The 15,281-nt window shown below is 42.5% G+C and overlaps 1 protein-coding gene across 4 annotated transcripts in view; it reads left to right on the forward strand.

Moving 5' to 3' along the window:
• LOC139582484 (YLP motif-containing protein 1-like) overlaps nucleotides 1-15,281 on the forward strand; it is a 58,796-nt gene that overhangs the window by 23,075 nt on the left and 20,440 nt on the right. For 3 of the 4 annotated variants that reach the window (XM_071412535.1, XM_071412536.1, XM_071412538.1), the window contains exons 8-19: nucleotides 421-568; nucleotides 1,459-1,554; nucleotides 1,701-1,887; nucleotides 2,323-2,349; nucleotides 3,520-3,722; nucleotides 7,105-7,268; nucleotides 7,689-7,751; nucleotides 10,565-10,684; nucleotides 11,252-11,428; nucleotides 11,656-11,739; nucleotides 11,977-12,060; nucleotides 13,091-13,171. In XM_071412535.1, the coding sequence (XP_071268636.1) occupies nucleotides 421-568; nucleotides 1,459-1,554; nucleotides 1,701-1,887; nucleotides 2,323-2,349; nucleotides 3,520-3,722; nucleotides 7,105-7,268; nucleotides 7,689-7,751; nucleotides 10,565-10,684; nucleotides 11,252-11,428; nucleotides 11,656-11,739; nucleotides 11,977-12,060; nucleotides 13,091-13,171 (1,434 nt within the window). The remainder of the gene's footprint in view (nucleotides 1-420; nucleotides 569-1,458; nucleotides 1,555-1,700; nucleotides 1,888-2,322; nucleotides 2,350-3,519; nucleotides 3,723-7,104; nucleotides 7,269-7,688; nucleotides 7,752-10,564; nucleotides 10,685-11,251; nucleotides 11,429-11,655; nucleotides 11,740-11,976; nucleotides 12,061-13,090; nucleotides 13,172-15,281) is intronic. The other variant, XM_071412537.1, reaches the window with a different exon arrangement.

Below are 15,281 nucleotides of genomic sequence, written 5' to 3' on the forward strand. Positions count from 1 at the left end.
AATAGTTGGTTATAGACCTGGTTATAATAGTTGGTTATAGACCTGGTTATAATAGTTGGTTATTATAGACCTGGTTATAATAGTTGGTTATAGACCTGGTTATAATAGTTGGTTATAGACCTGGTTATAATAGTTGGTTATTATAGACCTGGTTATTATAGTTGGTTATTATAGACCTGGTTATAATAGTTGGTTATAATAGTTGGTTATAGACCTGGTTATAATAGTTGGTTATAATAGTTGGTTAAAGACCAACAATATATTTGAAGAAGACCACTTCAATTTTTTTCCGTTGTCATTTCCAGGTCACATACATATTTCTGACTCTTTTTTTATTATTTAAATTTTTTGTTACAAATTATTGATATTTACCCATTTTTTAAAAATGTGTTAACCCACATCACTGTGTCTCCACCCCAGGCGACCAATCTCATTTCTAGCTCAACTGCTGCAAAAACAGTGATGTGGGGAGACACCAAACCTCAAGATACTGGGTACCTGTCCTCCGTTCCTCCAGTGCCCAACGCACCAGTCATCCCGAAGACCGTCGACTATGGACATGGACATGGTAGGGAGAGAAACATGGAAATAGGAAGCAGGGTTGGGGTCATTTCCTGTTCCAATTCCATTCCATTCAGAAAGTAATCTAAATTCCTGTTCCAATTCCATTCCATTCAGAAAGTAATCTAAATTCCTGTTCCAATTCCAAATGTCCTTTATTGAAAAGCATTTAAAGAGAATTAGAATGCGTATTGGAATTTGTTTAGGAATTGCTACTTCCTTAATTGACTGATGTTAAAATGGAATTGCTTCTGTAAAAATATATAAGTGGTAACTAAAGGGTGCTCATTGAAAGAGAACACAGGAAGTTGTGGCTTGTATCTTTAAAAACTATAGGCCTGGAAGGTTTTAAATGAAGTGGTTATTCTGCTTCAGAAACACGCCGTTGCCTCCTTGTCTATTTTACAAATCAAATGTATTTGACTCATACACATGGTTAGCAGATGTTAATGCGAGTGTAGCGAAATGCTTGTGCTTCTACTTCCGACCATGCAGTAATATCTAACAAGTAATCTAACAATTTCGCAACAACTACCTTATACACACACCTTTATTTAACGAGGCAAGTCAGTTAAGAACAAATTCTAATTTTCAATGACGCCTAGGAACATTGGGTTAACTGCCTTGTTCAGGGGCAGAACCACAGATTTTTACAGATTGTCAGCTCGGGGATTCGATCTTGCAACCTTCCGGTTACTAGTCCAACGCTCTAACCACTAGGCTACCTGCCGCTCCAGGTACCTGTAGGTTGTGTGTGTGTGTGTGTGTGTGTGTGTGTGTGTGTGTGTGTGTGTGTGTGTGTGTGTGTGTGTGTGTGTGTGTGTGTGTGTGTGTGTTTGTTTTTCCCTCCCCAAGACATTAAGACATTGACCCCCACATTTCCATGTTGCTATCCAGACCTGGGTGCTGCCACGGTGGAGCGAATCTCTTACGGTGAGAGGATTGTGTTGAGGCCTGATCCCTTACCTGACAGAGAGAGGAGCTATGAAAAAGGTGACTGTATTTATTTTTGGGGGATGGTGATCGTTTTGAGACTTGCTAGCATTTAGTTTTTGCAGGTAGCAGCTAATTCTGTATGTCGCTTTGGATAAAAGCGCCTGCTAAATGGCATCGATTATAACCTCCTTTTCCCCCTGTAGAACTGCTGGGCCCCCTGAGAGAGAGGGACCCCTACCACAGAGACATGTACTACGACAGGCGACCTGTAGATCCCTACATGGAGCGCAGGGAGTACAGCAGAGAGAGGGAGATGTACAGAGACAAAGCTCCCATGGACTTTGAAAGAGAACGATACGAGAGGGAACGCTATCCGCCTCGAGATGACAGGTATACCTGGTTACGTTTAGTGGAAATTTTAAACTAGATGATTGAATAATACACGATATTGCTATGGGTTTAACGACGGCCACAGTGAACGCTACTCTCTGTGTGTGTGTGTGTGTGTGTGTGTGTGTGTGTGTGTGTGTGTGTGTGTGTGTGTGTGTGTGTGTGTGTGTGTGTGTGTGTGTGTGTGTGTGTGTGTGTGTGTGTGTGAAATAACTACAAGCTCCACTAATGAATTTGTCTTGTGTTCTTGTTAATGCTATCAGTCTTATCAAATCTATTTCTAAAGCACTTTTTACCTCAGCAGTTAGAGTGCTTTTACAGAACTGTGTGACAATGCTGTGTACAACTACCAAGAGGCAGTACGTGTATAACATCTTGTTTTTGTCAGTACGTGTATAACATCTTGTTTTTGTCTTCTGGTCTTGCTGCTTCAAGCAAAAACTTCATGGATATTGATGAAAGGTATTATATCACCCTGTGTTACTGTGACTAGTCTGGCTGGTATTATATCACCCTGTGTTACTGTGACTAGTCTGGCTGGTATTATATCACCCTGTGACTAGTCTGGCTGGTATTATATCACCCTGTGTTACTGTGACTAGTCTGGCTGGTATTATATCACCCTGTGTTACTGTGACTAGTCTGGCTGGTATTATATCACCCTGTGTTACTGTGACTAGTCTGGCTGGTATTATATCACCCTGTGACTAGTCTGGCTGGTATTATATCACCCTGTGACTAGTCTGGCTGGTATTATATCACCCTGTGTTACTGTGACTAGTCTGGCTGGTATTATATCACCCTGTGTTACTGTGACTAGTCTGGCTGGTATTATATCACCCTGTGTTACTGTGACTAGTCTGGCTGGTATTATATCACCCTGTGTTACTGTGACTAGTCTGGCTGGTACTATATCACCCTGTGTTACTGTGACTAGTCTGGCTGGTACTATATCACCCTGTGTCTAGTCTGGCTGGTATTATATCACCCTGTTACTGTGACTAGTCTGGCTGGTATTATATCACCCTGTGTTACTGTGACTAGTCTGGCTGGTATTATATCACCCTGTGTTACTGTGACTAGTCTGGCTGGTATTATATCACCCTGTGTTACTGTGACTAGTCTGGCTGTTATTATATCACCCTGTGACTAGTCTGGCTGGTATTATATCACCCTGTGTTACTGTGACTAGTCTGGCTGGTATTATATCACCCTGTGTTACTGTGACTAGTCTGGCTGGTATTATATCACCCTGTGTTACTGTGACTAGTCTGGCTGGTATTATATCACCCTGTGTTACTGTGACTAGTCTGGCTGGTATTATATCACCCTGTGACTAGTCTGGCTGGTATTATATCACCCTGTGTTACTGTGACTAGTCCAGCTGGTTGTTGTGGCCTTGTGAATGCTGCCTGCTCCGGGCCCTGCGTGTTCACAAAGCATCTAAGAGTTAGGAGTGCTGATCTGGGATCAGGTCCTCCTTGTCCATATTATCATATTCATTATGACCGAAAAGGCGAATCTGATCCAAGATCAGCACCCCCATCTTTAAAAACAATTTTGTAACTAGGGGTCCAGATGTGCGGTGTTCTGAGGGGTTTTCATCGTGTGTGTCTCTCTCTCTCTCTCCAGACAACCTCCAGGCCATCCTCGCCCCGGGCCCCCACCTCCTCGCCCGGGCTACAGGGACAGAGACATGAGGGAGAGGGAGGGCAACCGGACCAGTAGAGACAGAGAGGATCCTTATGGAAGGCCTGGGGGTTATGACAGACCTCCGTTCGAGCGCGGGCCTGAACGTGGGCCGGAGCGCTACAACCACGGTGCCTCAACATATGGTAAGACATGCTATGTACTGCAGTCTCTAAACAAACATATGGTGAGACATGCTATGTGCTGCAGTCTCTAAACAAACATGGTGAGACATGCTATGTACTGCAGTCTCTAAACAAACATGGTGAGACATGCTATGTGCTGCAGTCTCTAAACAAACATGGTGAGACATGCTATGTACTGCAGTCTCTAAACAAACATGGTGAGACATGCTATGTACTGCAGTCTCTAAACAAACATGGTGAGACATGCTATGTACTGCAGTCTCTAAACAAACATATGGTAAGACATGCTATGTACTGCAGTCTCTAAACAAACATGGTGAGACATGCTATGTACTGCAGTCTCTAAACAAACATGGTGAGACATGCTATGTGCTGCAGTCTCTAAACAAACATGGTGAGACATGCTATGTACTGCAGTCTCTAAACAAACATGGTGAGACATGCTATGTACTGCAGTCTCTAAACAAACATGGTGATACATGCTATGTACTGCAGTCTCTAACAAACATGGTGAGACATGCTATGTACTGCAGTCTCTAACAAACATGGTGAGACATGCTATGTACTGCAGTCTCTAAACAAACATATGGTAAGACATGCTATGTACTGCAGTCTCTAAACAAACATGGTGAGACATGCTATGTACTGCAGTCTCTAAACAAACATGGTGAGACATGCTATGTACTGCAGTCTCTAAACAAACATGGTGAGACATGCTATGTACTGCAGTCTCTAAACAAACATGGTGAGACATGCTATGTACTGCAGTCTCTAAACAAACATATGGTAAGACATGCTATGTACTGCAGTCTCTAAACAAACATATGGTAAGACATGCTATGTACTGCAGTCTCTAAACAAACATATGGTAAGACATGCTATGTACTGCAGTCTCTAAACAAACATGGTGAGACATGCTATGTACTGCAGTCTCTAAACAAACATATGGTAAGACATGCTATGTACTGCAGTCTCTTAACAAACATGGTGAGACATGCTATGTACTGCAGTCTCTAAACAAACATATGGTAAGACATGCTATGTACTGCAGTCTCTAAACAAACATATGGTAAGACATGCTATGTACTGCAGTCTCTAAACAAACATGGTGAGACATGCTATGTACTGCAGTCTCTAAACAAACATGGTGAGACATGCTATGTACTGCAGTCTCTAAACAAACATACACTACCTTTCAAAAGTTTGGGGTCACTTATAAATGTCCTTGTTTTTGAAAGAAAAGCACATTTTTTGTCCATTAAAATAATATCAAGATGATCAGGAATACAGTGTAGACATTGTTAATGTTGTAAATGACTATTGTAGCTGGATATGGATGTTTGTACAGAGGCTCATTATCAGCAACCACCACTCCTGTGTTCCAATGGCACGTTGTGTTAGCTAATCCAAGTTTATCATTTTAAAAGGCTAATTGATCATTAGAAAACCATTTTGCAATTATGTTAGCACAGCTGAAAACTGTTGTTCTGATTTAAAGAAGCAATAAAACTGGCCTTCTTTAGACTAGTTGAGTATCTGGAGCATCAGCATTTGTGGGATCGATTACAGACTCAAAATGGTTAGAAACCAAAGCACTTTCTTCTGAAACTCGTCATTCTATTCTTGTTCTGAGAAATGAAGGCTATTCCATGCGAGAAATTGCCAAGAAACTGAAGATCTGGTACAACGTTGTGTACTACTCTCTTCACAGAACAGCACAAAATGGCCCTAACCAGAATAGAAAGAGGAGTGGGAGGCCCCGGTGCACAACTGAGCAAGAGTCACATTAATGTCTAGTTTGAGAAACAGACACCTCACAAGTCCTCAACTGGCAGCTTCATTAAATAGTACCCGCAAAACATTGCCTTGATGACATCTTTGCACACTCTTGGCATTCTCTTACCAGCTTCACCTGGAATGCTTTTCCAACAGTCTTGAAGGAGTTCCCACATATGCTGAGCACTTGTTGGCTGCTTTTCCTTCACTCTGCAGTCCAACTCATCCAAACCATCTCAATTTGGTTGATGCAGCACTCCATCACTCTCCTTCTTGGTCAAATAGCCCTTACACAGCCTGGAGGTGTGTGGAGTCATTGTCCTGTTGAAAAACAAATGATACTCTCACTAAGCCCAAACCAGATGGGATTGCATATCTCTGCAGAACACTGTGGTAGCCATTCTAGTTAAGTGTGCTTTGAATTCTAAATAAATCACAGTGTCACCAGCAAAGCACCCCAAACCATCACACCTCCTCCTCCATGCTTCACGGTGGGAATCACACATGCGGAGATCATCCGTTCATCTACTCTGCGTCTCACAAAGACACGGCGGTTGGAACCAAAAATCTTGAATTTGGACTCCAGACCAAAGGACAAGTTTCCACCGGTCTAATGTTCATTGCTCGTGTTTCTTGGCCCAACCAAGTCTCTTCTTATTATTGGTGTCCTTTAGTAGTGGTTTCTTTGCAACAATTCGACCATGAAGGCCTGATTCACACAGTCTCCTCTGAACAGTTGATATTGAGATACAGTATGTCTGTTACTTGAACTCTGTGAAGCATTTATTTGGACTGCAATTTCTGAGGATGGTATCTCTAATGAACTTATCCTCTGCAGCAGAGGTAACTCTGGGTCTTCCATTCCTGTGGCGGTCCTCATGAGAGCCAGCTTCATCATAGCGCTTGATGGTTTTTGCTCTTAAAGACATTTTCAAAGTTCTTGAAATTGACTGACCTTCATGTCTTAAAGTAATGATGGACTGTCGTTTCTCTTTGCTTATTTGAGCTGTTCTTGCCATAATATGGACTTGGTCTTTCACCAGATAGGGCCATCTTCTGTATACCACCCCTACCTTGTCACACCACAACTGATTGGCTCAAACGCATTAAGAAGTAAAGAAATTCCATAAATCAACTTTTAAGAAGTCAAACCTGTTAATTGAAATGCATTCCAGGTGACTACCTCATGAAGCTGGTTGAGAGAATGCCAACAGTGTGCAAAGCTGTCATCAAGGCAAAGGGTGACTACTTTGAAGAATCTCAAATATAAAACATATTTTGATTTGTTTACCACTTTTTTGGTTACTACATGATTCCATATGTGTTATTTCATAGTTTTGATGTCTTCACTATTATTCTACAATGTAGAAAATAGTACAAATAAAGAAAAACCCTTGAATGAGTAGGTGTGTCCAAACTTTTAACTGGTAGTGTACATGCCGAAAAACACGTTGGTTTTAACAATCAAAATGGTGTTTGTGAAGGCAACTTCCATTGTCCTACTAATTTTCAGTTTTCTTGTCTTTTCATGCCTCTTGGTTATAAAGTAAAATTGCGGTAGGTTTCTCTTTTTGCTTTGCACTGACTGTCCTGTCTTGTGGTCTAGGTGAACGGAGGAGTTACCCAGAGGAGAGAGGAGGAGGAGGCCCCACGTCGTCCCACCCTCCTCCCCCACCGACTGCTCCTCCTTCCAGGATCGAGAAGAAACCGGAGACCAAGAACGTGGAGGATCTTCTCAAACTGCCAGGCCGAGACACTCGTCCAGAAAGGGTGCAAATAAATGACTTCTCGCTCACTCTCAATCATCTTACTCTTCATTCACTTACTTCCTCATTCACTTCAATACAACTTTAAATACAGTACTTCCTCATTCACTTCAATACAACTTTAAATACAGTACTTCCTCATTGACTTCAATACAACTTTAAATACAGTACTTCCTCATTCACTTCAATACAACTTTAAATACAGTACTTCCTCATTCACTTCAATACAACTTTAAATACAGTACTTCCTCATTCAATTCAATACAACTTTATTTATCCCTCTCAGGGACAATTAAGAAATGCGTTGCCAGGATAATAACATCCTCAACCTGTAGGCCAATACAAGTACAACAAGAGGACACAGATCTCATATCCCCAGATGTCTAGTGTATGAGTGAGTTCCATAATCTCTGATGTTTCTCAGATCGTCATCATAATGAGAGGCCTACCAGGAAGTGGAAAAAGCCATGTGGCCAAGCTGATACGGGTGAGTAGAACCTCAAGTTACCATCGTCCAACGTGGCTGTTCTGTTGTGGTAATAATAACTTGTCTGGGATTAAATGTTATTTCCTGTCATGCGTTTCCTGTTTTCCCAGATATAATAATATATTATAGATATCCCAGAGTTCTTTCACAACGGTCAAATACCTAGCCTCGTTCCACCGTCCTGATCTCGAGCGCTACGAGAGAGCGGCGGTCAGGATGGTGGATCAGGTTAACCTAAATACCTGCACCACTCGTCCTAAACACACGCTGCTATCGATTTCTACCTGCACCACTCGTCCTAAACACACGCTGCTATCGATTTCTACCTGCAACACTCGTCCTAAACACACGCCGCTATCGATTTCTACCTGCACCACTCGTCCTAAACACACGCCGCTATCGATTTCTACCTGCACCACTCGTCCTAAACACACGCCGCTATCGATTTCTACCTGCACCACTCGTCCTAAACACACGCTGCTATCCATTTATACCTGCACCACTCGTCCTAAACACTCGCTGCTATCGATTTATACCTGCACCACTCATCCTAAACACACGCCGCTATCGATTTCTACCTGCACCACTCGTCCTAAACACACGCTGCTATCCATTTATACCTGCACCACTCGTCCTAAACACTCGCTGCTATCGATTTATACCTGCACCACTCATCCTAAACACACGCTGCTATCCATTTATACCTGCACCACTCGTCCTAAACACTCGCTGCTATCGATTTATACCTGCACCACTCATCCTAAACACACGCCGCTATCGATTTATACCTGCACCACTCATCCTAAACACACGCCGCTATCCATTTATACCTGCACCACTCATCCTAAACACACGCCGCTATCCATTTATACCTGCACCACTCATCCTAAACACACGCTGCTATCCATTTATACCTGCACCACTCATCCTAAACACACGCCGCTATCCATTTATACCTGCACCACTCATCCTAAACACTCGCTGCTATCCATTTATACCTGCACCACTCATCCTAAACACACGCTGCTATCCATTTATACCTGCACCACTCATCCTAAACACACGCTGCTATCCATTTATACCTGCACCACTCATCCTAAACACACGCTGCTATCCATTTATACCTGCACCACTCGTCCTAAACACACGCCGCTATCCATTTATACCTGCACCACTCGTCCTAAACACACGCCGCTATCCATTTATACCTGCACCACTCGTCCTAAACACACGCCGCTATCCATTTATACCTGCACCACTCGTCCTAAACACACGCCGCTATCCATTTATACCTGCACCACTCGTCCTAAACACACGCCGCTATCCATTTCTACCTGCACCACTCGTCCTAAACACACGCCGCTATCCATTTATACCTGCACCACTCGTCCTAAACACTCGCTGCTATCCATTTATACCTGCACCACTCGTCCTAAACACACGCCGCTATCCATTTATACCTGCACCACTCGTCCTAAACACTCGCTGCTATCCATTTATACCTGCACCACTCGTCCTAAACACACGCCGCTATCCATTTATACCTGCACCACTCGTCCTAAACACTCGCTGCTATCGATTTATACCTGCACCACTCGTCCTAAACACTCGCTGCTATCCATTTATACCTGCACCACTCGTCCTAAACACACGCCGCTATCCATTTATACCTGCACCACTCGTCCTAAACACTCGCTGCTATCGATTTATACCTGCACCACTCGTCCTAAACACTCGCTGCTATCCATTTATACCTGCACCACTCGTCCTAAACACTCGCTGCTATCCATTTCTACCTGCACCACTCGTCCTAAACACTCGCTGCTATCCATTTCTACCTGCACCACTCGTCCTAAACACTCGCTGCTATCCATTTATACCTGCACCACTCGTCCTAAACACTCGCTGCTATCCATTTATACCTGCACCACTCGTCCTAAACACTCGCTGCTATCCATTTATACCTGCACCACTCGTCCTAAACACTCGCTGCTATCCATTTATACCTGCACCACTCGTCCTAAACACTCGCTGCTATCCATTTATACCTGCACCACTCGTCCTAAACACTCGCTGCTATCCATTTATACCTGCACCACTCGTCCTAAACACTCGCTGCTATCCATTTATACCTGCACCACTCGTCCTAAACACTCGCTGCTATCCATTTATACCTGCACCACTCGTCCTAAACACTCGCTGCTATCCATTTATACCTGCACCACTCGTCCTAAACACTCGCTGCTATCCATTTATACCTGCACCACTCGTCCTAAACACTCGCTGCTATCCATTTATACCTGCACCACTCGTCCTAAACACTCGCTGCTATCCATTTATACCTGCACCACTCGTCCTAAACACTCGCTGCTATCCATTTATACCTGCACCACTCGTCCTAAACACTCGCCGCTATCCATTTATACCTGCACCACTCGTCCTAAACACTCGCCGCTATCCATTTATACCTGCACCACTCGTCCTAAACACTCGCCGCTATCCATTTATACCTGCACCACTCGTCCTAAACACACGCCGCTATCCATTTATACCTGCACCACTCGTAGTTGTCGTCTTCCCTGAAACTCCTCGAGCGCTGCCTTCTCTCGCTGAAATACCTTGTCGTTACTAACTCTGACTTTTCTGCTAGCAGCTTTATTGAGGACGTTTTGTTTACTGTGACTGTGATAGGTGGTTGTCTCATCTAACTACCCTTTTTTTTTTAAAGATGAGTACACTGTTAACTGTAAGTGGCTCTGGATAGGAGTGTCTGCTACCTGACTAAAACGTTACATGTTGTTGTGTGGGTTAAGGACAAGGAGGTGGAGTGTGGAGGGGCTCCACCCAGAGTGCTGGGGTTAGATGACTACTTCATGACGGAGGTGGAGAAGGTGGAGAAGGACCCAGAAACAGGGAAACGGGTCAAACTCAAGGTGTGTCCTTCTGTTTGCTCTCTGACTGACTTAAACCTCTGTGTTCCTGCTTTATGTGGAGCGTGAGGCTTTCTACAAGAGAGCAGTTTAGTCAAATACTATCTCTCTGTAGGAGAAGACTGTAGGCCTTAAGAAAACGTACCCATGTGTAACATGGTGTCTCACTGGAGCTATTGTAGTACATGAAGCAAATGGCCCCATTTAGGCTGTTGTTTTAATTAAGCAATAACGCACCGAGGGGGTGTGGTATATGGCCAATATACCACGGCTAAGGGCTGTTCTTATGCGCAACGCGGAGTGCCTGGACACAGCCCTTAGCCGTGGTATATTGGCCTTTAATCACAAACCCCCGAGGTGTCTTATTGCTGTTTATAAACTGGTTACCAACGTAATTAGAGCAGGACAAATAACTGTTTTGTCATACCCGTGGTATACGGTCTGATATACCACGGCTTTCAGCCAATCGGCATTCAGGGCTCGAACCACCCAGTTTATAATTTAATATTTGAACATTTATTTAATTAAATTTTTTAATAACAATTCATAAATGTATTTTATTTTTGTCAGTGTCTGGAATACGAGTATGAAGCCGAGATGGAAGACACGTACAGGAACAGTATGTTAAAGACGTTCAGGAAGACCCTCGACGACGGCTTCTTCCCCTTCCTCATCATCGACGCTATCAATGACAGGGTTAAATACTTTGATCAGTTCTGGAGTGCTGCCAAGACTAAAGGCTTCGAGGTGAGTTTTCACGTTTTCATATCTTGAAAATATCAAAAATGCAGATAGACAACGACGATACTACGTTCCTTAGTCCATACTAGCTTACCATTTTAGAATTCATGCCCAATAAATGACTTAATTCGAAGTTGTATACTAGTGTGAAGATTCGAACTGAATTTAAAAACCTATACATTCCTGATGCGGCCTATATTACGTGTCAACGTGTCAATGTATTTTTATGCCAGGTGTACTTGGCTGAGATCACTGCAGACAATCAGACTTGTGCTAAAAGAAATGCCCACGGACGGAAGATTAAGGACATTCAAAAGGTACCGTACTGAGTGTCCTCACGTCCACAACCGCAGAGCTCTCATACATTTTAATGGCATCAGGGGTCATATTTATCAAGGCATTGATAATGACAGTGATAGACCATAAAAGTATATTGTCTATTTATTTTCTGGTGTTTCTGTATAGTATTTTTTTATTTATTTAGAGTAATTAATGGCAATATATTGTGTTTTATTCCCTGTTCTGTTTTATATTTCTGTTTTCTGTCCGTCTAGATGTCCAGTAACTGGGAGTCGTCTCCACGTCACATGGTGCGCCTGGATATCCGTTCCCTGCTTCAGGACGCTGCTATTGAGGAGGTATATAGTACGGGAACATTTCACAATATGTTGACATCTTGGTTTTTATACCAGTTTTAGGGGCTTTAAAGGTGCTACACGTAGGATTTGTTTGAATATCGGCAGTAACGGTGAACTTAGTGTTTCACAGTATTTCTTACCTGTCAGTGGTGTGATTGGCTGGGATATTTGCCTTTTTGATTTCTCCCGACCAGAGTGGTATTTGTTGTCAAAATGAGAAAGCTGTTTTGACTTTGGCCGTGGTATCTCAGGTTATCTCAGGTCCAAGTGGCCAATGTAGAAATTGCTCTGTCATTTCCTGGTTGATAAAATTGTACCACGGTTCACTCAATTTCAGTTTGTGAGAAAACAACCACTGAATAGTGAAGAGGAATCATTGTACCAATCTAAATCACTGTCAAATATAATTTTCAATAACCAGAAATATTGTTTGTGGAGATAGTGGACCAAAACAGAAAGTGTGTGGCTCAAGGGGGGCGGCAGGGTAGCATAGTGGTTAGAGCGTTGGGCTAGTAACCAAAAGGTTGTAAATTCAAAGAGCTGACATGGTACAAATCTGTCGTTCTGCCCCTGAACAAGGCAGTTAACCCACTGTTCCTAGGCCGTCATTGTAAATAAGAATTTGTTCCCAAATGACTTGCCTCATTAAATAAAGGTTTAAAAAAAAATAGCTTAAGGCTCCACCTTGTTACGGGGAAATGGGATGCAAGGGGGAGATTTATTTTGGATTGCAGCCTACTGCTGTTCCGATTCACCTAGCATCAACATAGGGGATACATTCTAGGCGTAGCACCTTTTTTTTATCGAGCGTTTTTATAATGGGTTCCTGTTGTAAGAGTGAACCTTGTCCTCTCTTAAAGATGTAGTACCTGTTGGCACTATCCTCAATGATTTCCCCGTGTAGCCACTTGTGTGGTTGTAAAGTTTTTTTTTTTTTTTTTGTTATTATAAAATATTATTCCACTTACCTAATGGCATTTATTTTTTATTTTTTATGTTTAATTCAATGGAAACATTTTGTGTTTTAAAGGTTGAGATGGAAGACTTAAATCCTGATGATGAGCTGCTGATGGAGCCCAAGAAGAAGAAGGAGGAGGAGGAAGATATTAAGGTAGGATCCAGTCAGCAAGCCTTTATATCTGTTATTAAGGTAGGACCCAGTCAGCAAGCCTTTATATCTGTTATTAAGGTAGGACCCAGTCAGCAAGCCTTTATATCTGTTATTAAGGTAGGATCCAGTCAGCATGCCTTTATATCTGTTATTAAGGTAGGATCCAGTCAGCAAGCCTTTATATCTGTTATTAAGGTAGGATCCTGTCAGCAAGCCTTTATATCTGGTATTAAGGTAGGACCCAGTCAGCAAGCCTTTATATCTGGTATTAAGGTAGGACCCAGTCAACAAGCCTTTATATCTGTTATTAAGGTAGGACCCAGTCAACAAGCCTTTATATCTGTTATTAAGGTAGGATCCAGTCAACAAGCCTTTATATCTGGTATTAAGGTAGGACCCAGTCAGCAAGCCTTTATATCTGTTATTAAGGTAGGATCCAGTCAGCAAGCCTTTATATCTGGTATTAAGGTAGGACCCAGTCAGCAAGCCTTTATATCTGTTATTAAGGTAGGACCCAGTCAACAAGCCTTTATATCTGGTATTAAGGTAGGACCCAGTCAGCAAGCCTTTATATCTGTTATTAAGGTAGGATCCAGTCAGCAAGCCTTTATATCTGGTATTAAGGTAGGACCCAGTCAGCAAGCCCTTATATCTGTTATTAAGGTAGGACCCAGTCAGCAAGCCTTTATATCTGGTATTAAGGTAGGACCCAGTCAGCAAGCCTTTATATCTGTTATTAAGGTAGGATCCAGTCAGCAAGCCTTTATATCTGGTATTAAGGTAGGACCCAGTCAGCAAGCCTTTATATCTGGTATTAAGGTAGGACCCAGTCAGCAAGCCTTTATATCTGGTATTAAGGTAGGACCCAGTCAGCAAGCCTTTATATCTGGTATTAAGGTAGGACCCAGTCAGCAAGCCTTTATATCTGGTATTAAGGTAGGACCCAGTCAGCAAGCCTTTATATCTGGTATTAAGGTAGGACCCAGTCAGCAAGCCTTTATATCTGGTATTAAGGTAGGACCCAGTCAGCAAGCCTTTATATCTGGTATTAAGGTAGGACCCAGTCAGCAAGCCTTTATATCTGTTATTAAGGTAGGACCCAGTCAGCAAGCCTTTATATCTGTTATTAAGGTAGGACCCAGTCAGCAAGCCTTTATATCTGGTATTAAGGTAGGACCCAGTCAGCAAGCCTTTATATCTGGTATTAAGGTAGGACCCAGTCAGCAAGCCTTTATATCTGTTATTAAGGTAGGACCCAGTCAGCAAGCCTTTATATCTGTTATTAAGGTAGGACCCAGTCAGCAAGCCTTTATATCTGTTATTAAGGTAGGACCCAGTCAGCAAGCCTTTATATCTGTTATTAAGGTAGGACCCAGTCAGCAAGCCTTTATATCTGTTATTAAGGTAGGACCCAGTCAGCAAGCCTTTATATCTGTTATTAAGGTAGGACCCAGTCAGCAAGCCTTTATATCTGTTATTAAGGTAGGACCCAGTCAGCAAGCCTTTATATCTGTTATTAAGGTAGGACCCAGTCAGCAAGCCTTTATATCTGTTATTAAGGTAGGACCCAGTCAGCAAGCCTTTATATCTGTTATTAAGGTAGGACCCAGTCAGCAAGCCTTTATATCTGTTATTAAGGTAGGACCCAGTCAGCAAGCCTTTATATCTGTTATTAAGGTAGGATCCAGTCAGCAAGCCTTTATATCTGTTATTAAGGTAGGATCCAGTCAGCAAGCCCTTATATCTGTTATTAAGGTAGGACCCAGTCAACAAGCCTTTATATCTGGTATTAAGGTAGGATACAGTCAGCAAGCCTTTATATCTGTTATTAAGGTAGGACCCAGTCAGCAAGCCTTTATATCTGGTATTAAGGTAGGACCCAGTCAGCAAGCCTTTATATCTGGTATTAAGGTAGGATCCAGTCAGCAAGCCTTTATATCTGTTATTAAGGTAGGACCCAGTCAGCATGCCTTTATATCTGTTATTAAGGTAGGATCCTGTCAGCAAGCCTTTATATCTGGTATTAAGGTAGGATCCAGTCAGCAAGCCTTTATATCTGTTATTAAGGTAGGACCCAGTCAGCAAGCCTTTATATCTGGTATTAAGGTAG

The sequence above is a fragment of the Salvelinus alpinus genome, chromosome 8, assembly GCF_045679555.1.
Source record: "Salvelinus alpinus chromosome 8, SLU_Salpinus.1, whole genome shotgun sequence".
In the NCBI taxonomy this organism is placed as follows: Eukaryota; Metazoa; Chordata; class Actinopteri; order Salmoniformes; family Salmonidae; genus Salvelinus; species Salvelinus alpinus.